The sequence below is a fragment of the Xiphophorus hellerii genome, chromosome 8, assembly GCF_003331165.1.
Source record: "Xiphophorus hellerii strain 12219 chromosome 8, Xiphophorus_hellerii-4.1, whole genome shotgun sequence".
In the NCBI taxonomy this organism is placed as follows: domain Eukaryota; kingdom Metazoa; phylum Chordata; class Actinopteri; order Cyprinodontiformes; family Poeciliidae; genus Xiphophorus; species Xiphophorus hellerii.
In genome coordinates this window covers 25069629-25086388 of record NC_045679.1, presented here as the reverse complement: position 1 = coordinate 25086388, position 16760 = coordinate 25069629, and the positions used below count along the sequence as shown (strand labels likewise).

Here is a 16760-nt window from a genome sequence, read left to right as displayed (position 1 = left end):
ATGGCTTGGAAGAAATAAAGTAATCCTGTAGTTTGATTAAAAGTTAATTAAGTTGAATAAGTCTGAATAACATGAATATAAGTAATCACTCAATAACTTTCTGCACAGAATCTCTAATTAATGATCTGTAATGATTTGTTTCTGCAAAGAATCTCTGATTAATGATCTGTAATGATTTAACTATGTAATGATTATGTTAATGATTAACAACAAGGAAAAGATGTGATTTATTGTCAATGAATATGAAGTTATAATCATCTGAAATCAATTTAACAACAGGTTGAATGTGTTTATTGAGTTTTAATAGATAAAGTGAGTTATAGAATATAGTAAAGACGAATGTGCAGTGCAGCCCTGTAAACAGGAAATGTCGCAAGCAGTTCTGAACAGATGGCCAAGGAGCACAGGAAGAAAGGAGAAGGACGGGAAATTCCACTGTGGTCAGCAAGCAGGTTGAGAAATGGGGGGGACTTTTTCATGAGACACAGCGGCCGTGAAGAAAGTCACGTAGGCCAAACCTTCCCATACACACACATGGTGGAGAGAGGCATAAAAAGGGGCTGAAAAGAGGAACCAGCTGTTCCCAGTCCGGCGGCGCAGAAGGAGAAACAACCCACAGAGGAGCAGATTAAGCTACGGACCGCACTTCAGAACCACGGGGAAGCTCGGACTTCACACCGCGAAGAAAGGACTGGGTCCCATCGCCCCATCTCTGGTTCTTTATTCGACCGCTGGTCTCGTCTCAACCCAGCATTTTCAAACTCTGCAACAAGACTTGGAGGAAGGACAAAGGTCCCTCAGGGATAAAGAACTGGGGTTTGCAAAAGGATTCAGACCCTTTCTGCTTTGCTTCTTTTCTGAGGAGGGTTTTTCCACACCAGGCAAAGACCTCAACCAAGGACGCAAGAAATTCCTGCTGCCAAAAGATCCACCATCTTCTGGGTATGAGTTGAATCTGCTCATTGAAATTCCATTTCAGAACGTGCGACTTAAAAGTTAGGGAAAGGAGATAGGGTAGTATGATTGTACATGTAAATCTTATTACACTGTTTTAGAACTATTTACAATTGATTATTGATTTGTATGTCGCATATCCCTGCTTAAGCTTGCTTAATAAATTTATACTACAAAATTCTAATGAGGTTGGTGGACATTGGAATTAATAGAGTCATTTAATCTTTGTCCAGTTCTTTTAATCAAGGTAAAACTAATGTACATGATTCCAGTTAATAGGAGGCTTCATAATTTCCTTTGGTGAGAGAAAATAATGACCCTGGGACTTACATCTAAGTCACTAAACATAATCTAGCCGGTTCCAAGTGCAAGTTATGATTTAGAAAGTGGGCTACCGTTAACAGAAGTGGTTATTGGAATTATGCAGCTGCGAGGGCTACTCAGCTGATTGTTTCTTAACTGTAAAGGGTCATAACTTCTGGATTGGAGGTAGTTAGAGCTAGACGAATCACTTTCGCCACCAGTTTAAATAGATTATCTCTTATAGAGTACTCTTAGGGTAATACTCAGGACTCAGAGATTTTCCGGACCTGTTAGACGGAGAACTGGTCAGTAGGCAGCCCTGGGGAGTAGTGAGGAGTGGGCGGGGCTGACTATTGCAGGATAACCTACAAGCATAATTTTTTACATCTTTTGGGAATAAAAATGATTTCCGATTGTTTCCAGCTCCCTCACTGCAAAAACACAAAATCTCACCAAGTCGTTTTGGTTTAGTTTATTATGCAAACATCTTAGTACACTTAAGATAAGACACAACTAACTTATGCGTAACTTTTCAGGTATAGGAGCTTGTTTTAAGTCAGTGATTCCTTAATATTGATGAAAAAATACTAGTTCTATTGGCAGATTATTTCACTTATAACTGGGGAAAATTTTTTTGTCTTAAGTATCATATTCTGTCAATGGAACTAATAATTCTTCAGCAATTTTAAGGAATTATTTACTTAAACAAACTTCTACATCTTGCTTAAAAGTTGCTTATTAGTCAGTTTTGTCTTATTTTAAGTGTACTAAGATATTTTCACTAGAAACTGGACAAAAAAAATACTTGGTAAAATTTTGCCTCCAAAATTCAACTTTACTGATCCCAGAGGGAAATTAAATGTTGTCGTGAGTCATATAGATTTGGTTAATGATAACCACGAATTTCAGTAATTACATTCAAACTAATCAAACTCAATTTCTCAGAAAATAATCCTAAATAATAACTAACTAAAATGGATTTTAAACACAGAAATAGTCGAATTATGGTAAGGATGGAAAAATATTACAATATCATGAAATAAGTGTCTTATACTTGTATCAATAAATTTTTATTAGTTTTTCTATCTTAAATATTTGGAATACTTTCTTGTTTTATTCATAGTTTTCACATTCCAATGTTTTTTTATTTCTTTTTTTTTTATTTCTACACAATTATGAGGGATGGAGGTGAAACCAGAAACTGCTGCTGGGTAAGTGACTCAACAGGCTGTTGCTAGGTAACCAAAGAATGAGTGAGTTGCTAGGTAACCAAAGAGTGAGAACATTATTTGATTCCACCAACCTTGCTTAGCTAGAGAGAGGTTGAGCCATAGACATAATAAAAGAATAAGCAAATCCACTTTCTTATCCAGTGAGCGGACATTGGTCAGAAAGAGAGTCGGAACCGGTGGCTTCCTAGGCATCAGCTGGGTCAACAGGCCCGCCCGTTTCCCCTTTTTCTGTTTTCGGGCACAATGTTTCCTTTTGACCGTTGGTCCTCGCACCCTGCTGTGCCAGTCCATTGTCCTCAAGAGCCGCTGTCTCCCAAGCGCGGATTTCGGCCTTGGTGACATATTACCAGCTGAACTGTCTCCAATAGCCATCAGCTAAGCCGAGCTGCATTAAGCCATAAAGTCTGTTTTTATTCAAACTTCGGCAGTTTTCTAGTTGTTCTGCTGAGGTAGTGACATCAGTTTGTGACATCACGCAAAATGATGTCACAAAGAGTGATGCACACTTTGAGCTAGAATGCATCACAAAGCTGCACTCTTGAATTCTACGGTCATAACCACTACAGAAGAGAGAGCGAGAGAGCGAGAGAGCCAGAGCACGTAGAAGGATTGTTCTTTTAACAAGAAATTGACAACGAAAGCTTTTAAAAAGGCAAATCCTAACAAACAAATAAAGAAAACCATTGAGCAACTTTTGGACTTTTGGAGCAACTTTTGACAAAAAAGATCAACAATGAATCAGAGCAGCAAAGCGTCGTCTTCCGATTCCGACCAGCAGACCTTAGTTAGAGAGACTCAAAAGCTCCAAGGCATCTTGAAAGAGGTCAACTTGATGTCTATTGAGAGACATTCTCTGATTAAAACAAACGAGGAGCTAAAGATCCGAGCTATAAAGACAGAACAAGCTACACATGAAAAAGACAAGCAGCTTCAGGAGAAGGATGAGGAGTTAAAAAAACTGTTCGACCTAATCAAAACTTTAAAGGAAGATATCAACACACTGGAGCACAAAACCACAGATTTGGATCTGAAAAACACTGCGCTGGAGAAGGAAAAGACGACCTTAGAAAAGGAGAAAAATACCCTGAAGCAGGAAAAGACCGTCCTGGAGAAGAAAATGACAGCTCTGGAGCAGAAAAACACTGCCTTGGAGATGGAAAAGACTGCTCTGGAGCCGAATACCACTGCCTTGGAGCAAAAGATTGCTGCCTTGCATCTGAAAAACACTGCCCTGGAGAGGGAAAAGAATAACCTGAAGCAGGAAAACACCACCCTGGTGACAGAAAAGACTGCTCTAGAGCAAACAATCACCACCCTGGTGACAGAAAAGACTGCTCTGGAGCAAAAAATCACCACCCTGGAGGAGGACAACACCACCCTGAGGCAGAAAAACACTGCCATGGCAACGGAAAAATTTACCCTGAAGCAGGAAAACTGCACTTTGAAACAGATAAACTCCATCTTGGAGGAGGAAAGCAACTTCTTCGAGAAGGAAAAAATCTCCCATGAACAGAAAAGCTCCTTCTTGGAGAAGGTAAACACTGCCCTGAAGCAGAAAACCACCGCTCTGGAGCAGAAAAGCATCGCGTTGGAGAATATAATCATCGCCTTGGAGCAGGAACACGCTGCCCTGGAGCAGAAAAGCGCTGCCTTGGAGAATATGACCATTGACCTGGAGCTCGAAGTGGAACAGCTGAGCCACAGCCTGAGGAACAGAATGGAACAGCTGAGCCAGCAGGGATCTGAAGAAGAAATCCACGAAGACATTCAGGTTCAGTCAGATTCAGACCAGCCACAGGAGCAGCCGTCTATATTGAGTCGCGTGATCGGAGGCTTCTCCAATAAACTCCTGAAAATGTGTATTGACACTATCAGGTATTGGTTTGAAAGATTGAACTTCTAAATAAAGAAGAGTCATGAGGGCTTCAAGCTTCCTGCTTGATTATTGGTGTCAGAAAAGCTAGAGGACAACAGGATTGCGGTGTCAGGGACACATGGGGGCTGATGGCGGAAGAGCTTAATGCTTGAAAGATGTTGGCAGGAGAGTTTGAGGCCCACAGGACTGCAGTGCCATGGGAACTTGAGGCCATCAAACTCAGGTCTCCTTCGTCACCAGACGATTCCTTTGTCGCCAGGGTCATAGAGTTATATTATAAACTCTAGTTTTGTTTTTATTTTAGTTAGGCGTCGGATGAAGAGCTTGGGGCCAGGGCTTCGTAGCGAGTCCTGTTGGTCTCCCGGCCTCCCTCCAGGGCTTTGTAGCAAGTCCCGTTGGTCTCCAGGCTGACCTCCAGGGCTTCATAGTGAGCCTTGTTGGTCTCTGGGCTGACCTCCAGGGATTAGTAGTGAGTCCCGTTGGTCTCTGGGCTGACCTCCAGGGCTTCGTAACGAATCCTGTCGGTCTCGCAGCCTGCCTCCAGGACTTCTTGGCGAGCCCTGTTGGTCTCCCGGCTGACCTCCAGGGCTTCGTAGCGGGTCCCGTTGGTCTCCAGGCTGACCTCCAGGGCTTCATAGTGAGTCTTGTTTGTCTCCGGGCTCTGACCTCCAGGGCTTCATGGCGAGTCCTGTTGGTCTCCCGGCCTGCTTCCAGGGCTTCGTGGCGATGTTGGTCTCCCGGCCTGCTTCCAGGGCTTCGTAGCGAGTCCCGTTGGTCTCCGGGCTGACCTCCAGGGCTTCGTAGCGAGTCCTGTCGGTCTTAAGGCCTGCCACCAGGGCTTTCATAGTGAGTCCTGTTGGTCTCCGGGCTGACCTCCAGGGCTTCGTGGCGAGTCCTATTGGTCTCGCAGCCTGCCACCAGGGCTTCATAGTGAGTCCTGTTGGTCTCGCAGCCTGCCTAAAGGACTTCGTGACGAGTCTTGTTGGTCTCCTGGCCTGCCTCCAGGGCTTCATGGCGAGTCCTGTTGGTCTCCCGGCCTGCTTCCAGGGCTTCGTGGCGAGTCCTGTTGGTCTCCCGGCCTGCTTCCAGGGCTTCGTGGCGAGTCCTGTTGGTCTCCCGGCCTGCTTCCAGGGCTTCGTGGCGAGTCCCGTTGGTCTCCAGGCTGACCTCCAGGGCTTCATAGTGAGTCTTGTTGGTCTCTGGGCTGACCTCCAGGGCTTCGTAGCGAGTCCTGTCGGTCTTACGGCCTGCCACCAGGGCTTCATAGTGAGTCCCGTTGGTCTCCGGGCTGGCCATCCAGGGCTTCATGGCGAGTCCTGTTGGTCTCCCGGCCTGCGTCCAGGGCTTAGTAGCGAGTCCTATTGTTCTCCAGGCTCACCTCCAGGGCTTCGTCGTGAGTCCCATCGGCCTCCAGGTTCCTGCTCTGCCGCCGGCATCCTCCTAGGTTTCTGCTCCTCCGCCAGCATCTTCCAAGACTGCTGTTCCGCCAGCGTCCTTCTCAGATTCTTTTGTGGTTCCTTTGTTGTTTCCATTTAATTCTGCCTTATTTTTCACATCTGTTCTTCATTGGTGAGTCTAATTATGTTTATTTCGAGTTTCTTGTTATTTTTGTTTGTTCTATTTAGGTTGATTTAGTCTACTAACTCCTTTGTGTTTGTATTTTGGTTATTTCCCCTCGTGATCCTCCAGCAGTAGAAAACAAGGGAATCTAAAATTATTGATTGTATATTGATTGTATCTTTTAGAAAAAGACATTTTTCTAAAAAAATTTTTTTAATTTTTGGTTTCTTTCCTAGATCCAGTGTGACATGTGCCTGAGGTGGTTCCATCAGGCATGTGTCGGAAGCCCACCAATTGAAAAAACTTACCAGTGCTTTGTGTGTTTGCCTTAGGTACCAGAGTTTGCTGTGGTGTGCTAGTTTATTCATGTTGTATTGTGGTTAATAAATTACATTTTGAAAACTATGTTTGATATTTATCCTTACAAGACTTTAATATAAGGTAACTATGGAAAGATAGTTTAAATCCCTAGGCCCCTTACCTTTGTGCAATGAAGAGCAAATGTTTCCAAAGCACAGTTAAACACTTCCTGGTAAATTCATTTATTCCCATGTTATAGAGTGGGAACGGATTATATCAGGTGGCTAAAATATTTGGTTCCCCTCCTTTAACTTTGGCAAATAATTTCAGGCAGCTGAAATATCCAATCTCTACTCTCCTCCCCCCATAACTTTGGGAAATAAAGAGCAACTGTTTCCAAATTCTCAAAAAATGTTATGTGTGATAGCATGTAGTGTACTAGAAATTTCCTTAATCCTGTAATCTGTCATATTTTACATTAAAATGGGATTTACCAGAAAGTCTACACTCTCATCTTTTCAGGCAGTCTTAATTTTTGTGCCCTGCTAGCAGCCACTAGCAGTCAGGGAAAACCCCCACAGGCTGTGATAGTCTGGGGTGTGGGGGTGGGGGGGTGGGGTGTGGGGGGTATGGGGATCGGGGGTGCAGTAAAATTGCTTACACCTCCCTCCACCCCCCCAAGCCTTGACCGGTCCGTGGTGGTAATAAACCACTGATGTGAAGCACTTTGAACTGCCTTGTTGCTGAAATGTGCTACATACAAATCAACTTGGAGGTCAAAATAGAACCAAGAACAACATCTTTGCAAGTCTCACATTAGGTAGAGACTAGACAAAAACTTGTACGGCCAGAAAACTACTGACCAAAGAAGGAAACCACGAGGATTCATCCTTCGTTTGCCAAGAGACATCGTGAGGATCCAAAAGACTTATCCGTCACCCGACAGCCAAGTCAAAGCCATTACATCACTATAAGTCTTTTATTTTGCTAATTTTATTCTGTATTTTTGTGAGAGATGTGCATGGAGACAATTTAACCACACGAATTACCATTGTGTCCCTGCAAATAGATGCTCTCGTATCCCCGACCACTGAAACAGCTTCAGTGAATTGAAACAGCGTCAATTCAGTGAAGCTGTTTCGAAACCACCAGCGCTGCTTGTGAACGCTTCACAATCCCGATCGGCTAATCTCTCATCGGCGCCAACAGCTGGGAAACGGGAGCTAAACACAGCTTTCGGAGCGAGATTTATGATCGCCACCTGGTGATTTTGAAAGACCAACAGGACTCGAGAACACAGTCAGAAATAAAGTTTATGGATTTGGCGGAACGTCCTCAGCTATAAGCGGCACGTTGACCTATTTAAACTCTGGGAGGGTTTGATTTGAAAATAAACTGCAGGGAGACGAGAGTTGCACGTTCTGACGCTAATCGGACGTTCAGATTTATTTTCAGGGGCGGTTTTACTTTTTCGTGCTTTAAATTCTAACGATCTGAAACAAAATGTTTTGATTGGCTGCTGTTTCCAGCGAGCCCGCCCCTAGCTGCTAACAAAAGCACTTCTCTGGTCTAGGACAGAGGCGACCTTATGCTGGGTCTTTGGTGCAAATTCCAAAGTTTGAAGTAAGAGCAGACAGTTGGGTTTTTTTTTTTCACACTAGGATGAATGTTGCTACGTGCAACCCCACAGATAATACGACAAAATTAAAAGGAAAATTAAGCCCAACTTATGAGTGGAAACACTATTCAGGAGCAACAATCCGCATGCTGGCCTTGGTAGCTCATGCAGTCAGCAGCATACCGTAAATCTGCGCTCCGACACAGCCTGTGAAGTCAGAGTGGCAGACGGTGAGCTCTGTCTGCTGGCTGGAGGAGCTCTTTCTTTCCACAACAAAATGTGATGTCACACCAACGGCGAGCACAAGGAGAGTTTTACCTGACTGGACGCGATGTGCAGACGGTGGCTGGATGCTCTGACGTGTTTGGGTGAAGCCAAATAGACGATGTAACAAAGTAAACACCAGACTGCCGGGTTTTATGAAGGTATGAGTTTCGATGCCACGCGTTTCTGTTTTGTGTGTTGGTATTCGTGAAGTGATTTATTCAGAGGATTTGACTGGGGAGAGATGGCACAAGCGAAACGGACATCGAAAGTAACAAATGTTGACCAAAGGGCTGTAAAATTCAATGAAATAAAGCAAGATAATCATAATAAAAACAAGAAAATATAAATGAAGGGAAAGTTTAAATTTTTTTTTACAAATATACTCCATACTTGTCATCATAAAAGACACTCAAACTCTGTTTGAGTCAAATGCCAAAGAACAAAAAATGGGTCTTGAAGCAAAGACACAGCAGACTTAACAGTCTCTGCCGTCTGTATAAAAAAAGGTAAATCGGTCCAATGTGTACAAACTGCAAAAGCCTGATCACGTCTGACTTTTAACCTGGATCTCGGAACGTCTAAGAGAAACTGGTTGGTGGACCAAAGTACTCTTACTGGCCTGTGGACAGAGATATGATTGGGGACAAGCCCAAAAAAAACCCCCATCTTAAAATCCATCTTAAGGTAAACAGGAAGTCAATGAAGAGGGGCCAGAAATGGAGATACATGTTCTCATATTTTAGCACTTGTTAAAAGAAAGACAAGCTGCTGCGTTTTGGATGGTTTGTGGGCGATGTCAGATGATTTATTTATCCAACATGCAAGGAATTACAATAATCAAACAGAGAGGTAATGACGGCATGAATCACTATTTCAAGGTCTTTGGTTGGGAGGTATGACTTCACCTTGGCAATTTGTCTAAGTTGGAAAGAAGCAGACTTCACAAAAGCATTTGTCTGTTTGTCAACAAGTCAAAGGGCCAAGACTATTGAGGGTTATACACTTCCCAAAAACAGAAAATTGTGTCAGAGTGAATTACATTTTAGTCATGGCTCATTTTGTTATATATCCTATAAAGCATCATGTTACAAGAGCTGTTTGCAGCTATAAACAATGTACGTTAGTGTTGGTGTTGCATCTTCTTGAGTTTAAGGACGACGGCTTCAAATGAAGGCAAGTCTTTCGTTTAGCTTGGTTCAAAGTTGGTGCTGAGAAATCTCTAGTTTCCAAAGCAGAACTTGAGCTTGAGCATGTGGTACGAAGTAGCACTGTTCACTGGAACTGGTATATTGGAAAATTCTTGCGTCACATTTTAAGTCAGTTATTCATCACAGCATCAGGACACAGATGTTGTGGCAAAGCAACAATACTGTAGTGTGAATGTAAACATGTCAGCTGCCAGCACCGCTAAAACCGCTAGTTGATTTCAGATATCATTTAAAAATGATCTAAACACAAAGACACAGCAGGTATGTTTCCTTACAGCTGCATAATCCTTTCTTTTAGTAAGGGGCAAACATTAGTAGAGGAAAGCAACAGTGTTGTCATTTCCTGGAGGCCAACTTTAAGCCCAGCCCACCTCTGCTGCTCAACCAAAAACACCACCACCAGGTGTTCTCAGTTAGCCAGCCAGGGAAGACTTCTGACCTGTCAGCCATGCAATCTAAGGCCATCATAAACCAAAAAAGACCATTTATTATAGAACATCAAGCAAATAAATAAATAAATAAAAATCAACCAATCTCTCCTTTGGAGAGGATGTAGGAAACATCTGCAACCATTTAAACTATCAATATTTGAGAGCTTTCTAAAGATTATTTGATTACTTATTTAATTTTTAAAAGTATAATTTCTCCAAGTTAGTAGTTGTTAAGATTAGACAGCGACACTGTGTCATTTTAGGGCTCGTGCAAACCGATTTTGGACTTTTTGGCGACCATTTTCATTTTATTCTTGGGTCAGCTGGACCACAGTGTTCCACTCGTTGGCATTCAGTTCTCCCTCCGTCTCTATAAAGGGAAACAATGTCCTCATTTGTCAACTGTCCATTCAAAAGGAAAGAAGAGGAGAAAAATGTTGATTGACTTACAACGCAATGTAGTTGTTTTGTTTTTTTAGTCTATAGTTATATCTGCTGAGGTTGTAGGCAAGTCCAGTGCAGATTGAATGACATGACCTGGGAACACACACTTACTACATGCTGTGATATTTGTTTTGCTACCGCATCTATTCACAGATTTTTTTTTGTGCAGCATAACTATCAAATAATTTGAAGAAAATCTGCCTATTTGGAGATACGGCATATCTAAAGTATTAGAAAAAAAAAGGCATCTTGAGAAACTGAAATAACTAGGCACAAAGCTCCTTAACATGCTACTGGCTGGCACATTTGTAAAGCAGCCAATCCAGGAGCGCCATTCATTTTTCTTGGTGTTGATTGGATGTAACCCAACAGTGGAGACAAGGAAGACTGTTGACATTACCTTCTGCGGTAGTGCTAAGACGATTTCCACTGTGAATACTAATGTATATTGTAATATATTTGGTGCTTAAACTATTAAAATAAGAAATTGTAAGCATTTTGAGAAGGGGTCTCACGTATTTGCGCATTGCAGATATTTGCAGGTGGTTGTGGTCGCTAACCTCTGTGAATTCAGGCTGTCCAACTCCACAGTAATGGGTTTTGTTATCTTTGTTAGAGATGAGCCGAGAAACGGTCTGGCAACCCGAATGTGACAGCTTTATGCTTGGTGGCGGACATTTTTCGACTACTGAATGTACCGCACCTAAATTCTAATTGATCAGACCAACTGCAACACTCTTCAGTGTGGAAGTTTTTACTACATGAAGTTACCTGTATTAGAAAAATGACCTTCTAATATCAAAAAGGCACTATCTCTTAAGATAGTGCCTTAAAGATCAATTTTGTGCAGAAATGTCACATGTGATGAAGGGAAAAAAAAAAAAAGCCTTGAACTTTGGTTTGTCTGCTGCACTGATCTCTACAGTGCTGCTTTAGGGGAAACTTTCTTCAAATTGATTTACGAGGCCAACAAGTGATCTCCTTCCATCCCACCCTCGGTCACCTCTGCTACTGGGCCTTCTCGCTGCAGCTGCCTTCCCGGGACACGCTGGATGCTGACTGATGACGCCCTCGGGTTCCACGCGAGAAACACACATCACCGTCTCCAGCTGCTGTCAGCAGCTACTATCTTCACATTCGATGGCCTTTCTAGCCGCATTCCTGCCCCTCTCCTGTCACCTGGGCTCCGGGGGGCAACAAATCAAGCTGCTAATGTTGTAGCAACCGAAGGCCGTTGTGACTGACAAAACGCTGCTTCCGAGAGATGAAAACGTCCCTTATCTCTTAAAACAATCGAACAATTTTGAAGGGAATTCACAGAGGGCTGAGGTCAAGCTGTGAGGCAACGATATTCTTTATCATCTGTTAAAGAGCGTCCAATTAGAAGCTTAACAATATGCGCATAACGTTCCTGCAAAGACAGGATATAAGGATAAATCACATTAGAAAACTATTTATAAACTGTAACAATCACTAACGAATTCACAGGAAGAATAACACACTGCATATAAAAGCAGGATTGGAAAAAAAAGACAATCTGACATTAACAACAGATGAAGGAGAGTTAATCTGTACACAATAGTGGACTACAACAAGCGCCCCCTGGTGGAAGAATATGAATTGCTATATATATATATATATTTTTTTTTTTTTTTTTGCACACCAGCCCGAAAGACTAAATATTGACTTTGGACCAACTGTTGGAGACTGTGTGGACCAAAGTCATTACAGTTAACTAAAACTAACGAAATAACAAAAACTGAAATTGGGAAAACATTTTCGTTTACTGAAATAAATAAAAACGGTAATTAATGGGGGGAAATTACAGCTAACAGGAACAATAATGTGCGTTTATAAAACTAACTAGAACATACTGAAATTGTAGATATAATATGTTTTGCTTCCGTGTTTATGAATCTATTTATTAGCCTTACAAGCAACGAAAATAGTATCCTCTGTTGCATATTCATTACCCAAAGGATGAATATATAATCACAATACTCTACGTAAACTATAAAAAAATTAACCAAAGTATAAAAGAACAAACTACTACGATAACTAATAAAACATAAACTAATTCTAATCAATATTTAACTAATAATAAATAAAAACAAGCAAACACAAGTAATAACTATTTAAAACTAGCTGAAGAAACAAAAAGGGGAAAAAAAAGAATCTGAATAATGTGGTATGCATTTGTATTCAGGCTCTGTTGAAAAATACTTTGTAGAACCACTTTTTAATGTATTCTAGTTCTAACATTTTTATATTATATGGATTTCTGGGTTTGGACCGGAGGCCACACACAACACGCTAATTCTGCTCTTCGGAAACAACAATTATGAAAATTTGAATGTGAATGCGTGTTACGGCTCGCGCTGACCACAGGAAGAGGTCTTCGCCGAGACGACGGCTGAACTCGGAGAGAGATTTAGGGCTCGAGCGACGGTGGTGTCAATATGAGCCCCGCGATTCAGCTTCGCCGTTTCCCCCAGTGGGACGAGATGAAACAAATCCTCGCCACTGTGCTCGTCTGCGGCTGAGCAGAGCACAGAGATTTACGGCGCTTGGGCAGACATCCGTCTCCCCTGCAGTGGTCATTGGCCCGAGACATCTACGGATTCCATCTAATGGAATTAACCGTTTCTTCCAGCGCAGAGATGTAATGACAGCCTCTTAAACTCAACTCCTGCCTCAGGCTTAGCTGGTAAGGAGGCACAGAGTGTAGGCTGGATACCTTCTATGACAAAGAACAAGCTTAAGGTAGGTGAAAAAGTATCTTGCTGGATGCAAGTCAAGGCTGGCCACTGTAACAATTAGGGATGCACCGATCCACTTTTTTTCACTTCCGATACCGATATCTGAGGTTTACCATCGGCCGATACCGATCCGATGCAGGGAAATGGAGCTGAATTGAATTTTTTTAAACACAGACATAAATTAATTACAAATATATTTGATCACTCTGCACCAGTACAGCACACTTAAATACCCCAATAGAGTCACAAGCTTGGTCAAACATGTAAAAACAACACAACTTTAATTTGTTGAGTCTGTGCAATTAGGAGTAGAACAGTCAGTGTGAAATAAACTATAAAGAAATTGACCAATTACCTTGGTCGAACATGCAAAAATAAACTGCAACAAACAAATAAATGGTCCAGAAAGTGCAACTGGGAATTCTAAATATTATATAAAATAAATAATAAAGCATGTTGTCGCTTAGAGCACAGAATTAGACTGAATAGATATGCCCTTAATGATTTGGCAAATTATTACGATACTCTATCTATAATTTAATTCAATATCAGGAAAGACACAGATATTAATATCGAATCAGTGCATCCAGGAAAATCATCAAATTACACTGAGACCAACTCTGCTTTCTTTCACCAAATATATTTCATAAAATCACACAAGTTCGGATTGGTCTCAGTTTCTGTACTGAAAAAAACCAAAAAACAAAAACATGAGTGTTTGTGGAGAGAAAAACAACATTTGAGCAACTAAACGCCTCATCATTGCGTTGTTTCCTCTACATTTTGGCTGACGGTAATCCTACAGTTAGGCTGGTCCCAGAAGAACCCCCTGCAAGCTATTCTGCTGTTGCACAACAGCGCGCACACACACACACACACACCCACACACGCACCCACACACACACACACACCGAACCTGAGGCTAACCTCTGTGCCTAAGTGGGTTTTGTAATGTTAAAAATGTGTTTCAGCACCAACATAAGAAAGAGGGAAAAAAAGGCAACACAAACCGCCCACCTCCCCCCCCCCTCGCAAAAATTGACAAGAGCATGACAGACTGCGGTGTGGTGAGGAGCCCGAGGAGATTTGGGGTCAGGTTTTTTTTAAATTTTTATTTATTTTAAATTTTTTTACAGAATCGCATTGGCCGAAACTGCAAGCTAACAAAACATGCCATGGTTGTGATGTGCAACTACGGCGGCCACTCAACAATTTCTAACCATGCAATTTTCAGCAACTTTAACACAAAAATGCAGACCCCTGGGGAGAGGATAAACTTCTGCAGCTAATTGACTAAATCAGAGGGTTGTCTGACTTGGTGTACATTAGCAGAGAATGCAGCACGGACCACCCTCTTAGAGCGTGTGTTCACACTGAAAGCTGGAGTCATGACAGAGTACTTTTTAAGCCATTAAAAACAAGGCACCTAAGTTATTATAGGATGCATGTACAGTTACAGTTTGTCCTGGAACGCCAATAAATTCAACATTTAATGGCTTGCGCTAGTAAACGTTTATATGTACATACAGACAAATAAAAGCTATGCACATACCCTCCTTGACTTCTTCTGCAGGAGGAGGGTTTGAACGCTCTTCTCTCCTTTGCTTTATGGCCTGTAGTTCCTTCTTCAGCTGCCGGACCTCCTTCTTTAATTCATCACTGTGAGCAGAGGAACAAACTTTGAGAAAACAGACACAACATGCAGATTGCAAGTGCTTGCAACCAGTTCTGCAATAAAGAGGGAGGGTAAGATTGCAGGTGACACAAAATAACAATTAAAACCAGCGTTTAATTTCATTTTCTCAAATTGTAAATATGGAAATACAATGTTAGGCGATGTGAGTCGTCTCAGACATTTATGAGATATTTTGACAATTTGGATATGTTTTTACTGACACGGCAAGGTTTTCCCCAGAACACTTGGGTCCTAATTTGTATAGAATAGAGAAAAAATATTTCACTTCAAATTTATCTCAGAGAAAAATGTAGCCATTACTGATATACTTAAATTCTATAAAATGTTTGGAATAATTTGAATTCATGTGATTTGAAATGTGAGAAAAGACCATTAAAAACATTCAGTGGAAAAGCCAGTTACCAAAAAGACTAATTGGAGATGATTAAATGAAGGGTAAAGATCGTCAGCTCTAAAGTCAAAACCACTACATCTAAAGTTAAGATCACCTTGTCTAATGTTGGGAGGTCTGAGGATGACTGAATCTAAAGTTAAGATCCCTAGGTTTAAACACTAGATAGTTGAGTCTAAGCTCAAATCCACTGGGTTAGAAGTCAAGATCACTGAGTTTCATATCAAGACCACTACGCCCAGTTAAGGTAACCCAGTCAAGATGACTGACTGAAAGGCCAAGATCACTGGGTCTAAATTCAAGATCTTTGAGTGTAAAGTCAAAACAACTGGGTTAGAGACCAAGATCACTGGGTCTCACGTCAAGATCAATCGGTCTAATTCCAAAATGGTTGAGTCTAAAGTCAAAGCCACTGGGTCTAAAATCAATATTATTGGATCAAATCTCTGGACCTTATGCCAAGATTACTGGATGTAAAGTCACAAACATTAAGTCTAAAGTCTAGATCAGATCTAAGGTCAAGACCACTGAGTCTCATGTCAACATACTCGGTTATTGGGTCTAATGTCAAAATCGTTTGGCTTAAAGCCTTGATTACTAGGTCTGTCAAGATCATTAAGTCTAAACCCACGGCCATTGTTAAAAGTTAAACATACCCTTGAGATAGAAGTCAAGATTAGTAATTGTAGAGTCGAAAACATCAAGTCTCAGATTAAGCCCATCAAGTCGAAAGTCAAAAGCAAATTGGGAGAAAAAGACCATGCAGATATAAAAAACAAAAAGCTTGTGTTTTACATTGGGATGTAACTTTATGAGCACCTCAGTTCTTAAAACATTGGCCAAAGTTTCTGGCTTCTATTTAGCACATAGTTTTATATTTTTGTCCCAATTTTAAAAAAATTCCACACCCCTTCAAAAAACACTGGCAAAAAATCGAATATGCAAGTAAATCTGTACAACAAACTTTGGTTGTGTGCAGTAAACCACAAAAATGTTCTCCAGTACAAGAAACGTTCTCCAGTGCTGTTAGTGCCAGAGGTAGTAAACAAACTTTATACTTCATTTGCTCAAATTGGCACTACATTAAGATTTATGGTGACTGGTCATGGCCTCTTTTTCCTTTGAAACCTTTAGCAGGATATCAGAGGCAGGCAAAGGCACATCCTTGATCCAAGATATTGTCCTTCTCGGCTAAAGACTCGACTCAACTTAATAGGACCGTCAATGCCAGGTATCGTTCCTCTTCATAAGTTAGGGAATAATACTACTGTATGTAGAGAGCAGAAATGTTATGTCAGAAAATAATAATATTTTTGTACTGCCTGACAACTATTGGTGTAATCCCATTGACTTGCCTAAAAGCACAGGTAAGCTGCAGAGTCTTGGCCCTTGGCCCAGCAACATGTGAGGCATCTCCAGAACAAACAATGGAAGCTTTTGTTACCTACATCTGCCTCTCTGGACTGACATTTGCTTCTATTATTTTCTTTGCTTTTATCTTTGGCTTTGATTTGTCTCTTTGTAGCTCATGTTACACTGGTTATATTCTGACTCTGTCAGAGGAAAAGCAATGAGTCATCCTACCAAGGGGTGTCAACTGGTGGGGCCTGGGAAATATTAACAGCTGTGTGTGACTTGATGTCAGGTCTCTTCCTCTTGTAGTTTCCTGGGCTTTTCCGAGAAATAAACAAGGAATCAGTCAGAAATAAGGTTGTAACCAA

The 16760-nt window shown here is 41.5% G+C and overlaps 1 protein-coding gene and 1 long non-coding RNA gene across 2 annotated transcripts in view; one reads left to right on the top strand and one right to left on the bottom strand.

Moving 5' to 3' along the window:
* cwc27 (CWC27 spliceosome associated cyclophilin) overlaps positions 1-16760 on the bottom strand; it is a 47917-nt gene that overhangs the window by 18559 nt on the left and 12598 nt on the right. Inside the window, exon 11 of the mRNA XM_032570016.1 lies at positions 14505-14611. Coding sequence (XP_032425907.1) covers positions 14505-14611 — 107 coding nt within the window. The remainder of the gene's footprint in view (positions 1-14504; positions 14612-16760) is intronic.
* On the top strand, positions 2674-15116 carry LOC116724369 (uncharacterized). The gene is made up of 3 exons (XR_004340146.1): positions 2674-2774; positions 10822-10826; positions 15106-15116. It is a non-coding gene; the product is annotated as an uncharacterized LOC116724369 (long non-coding RNA).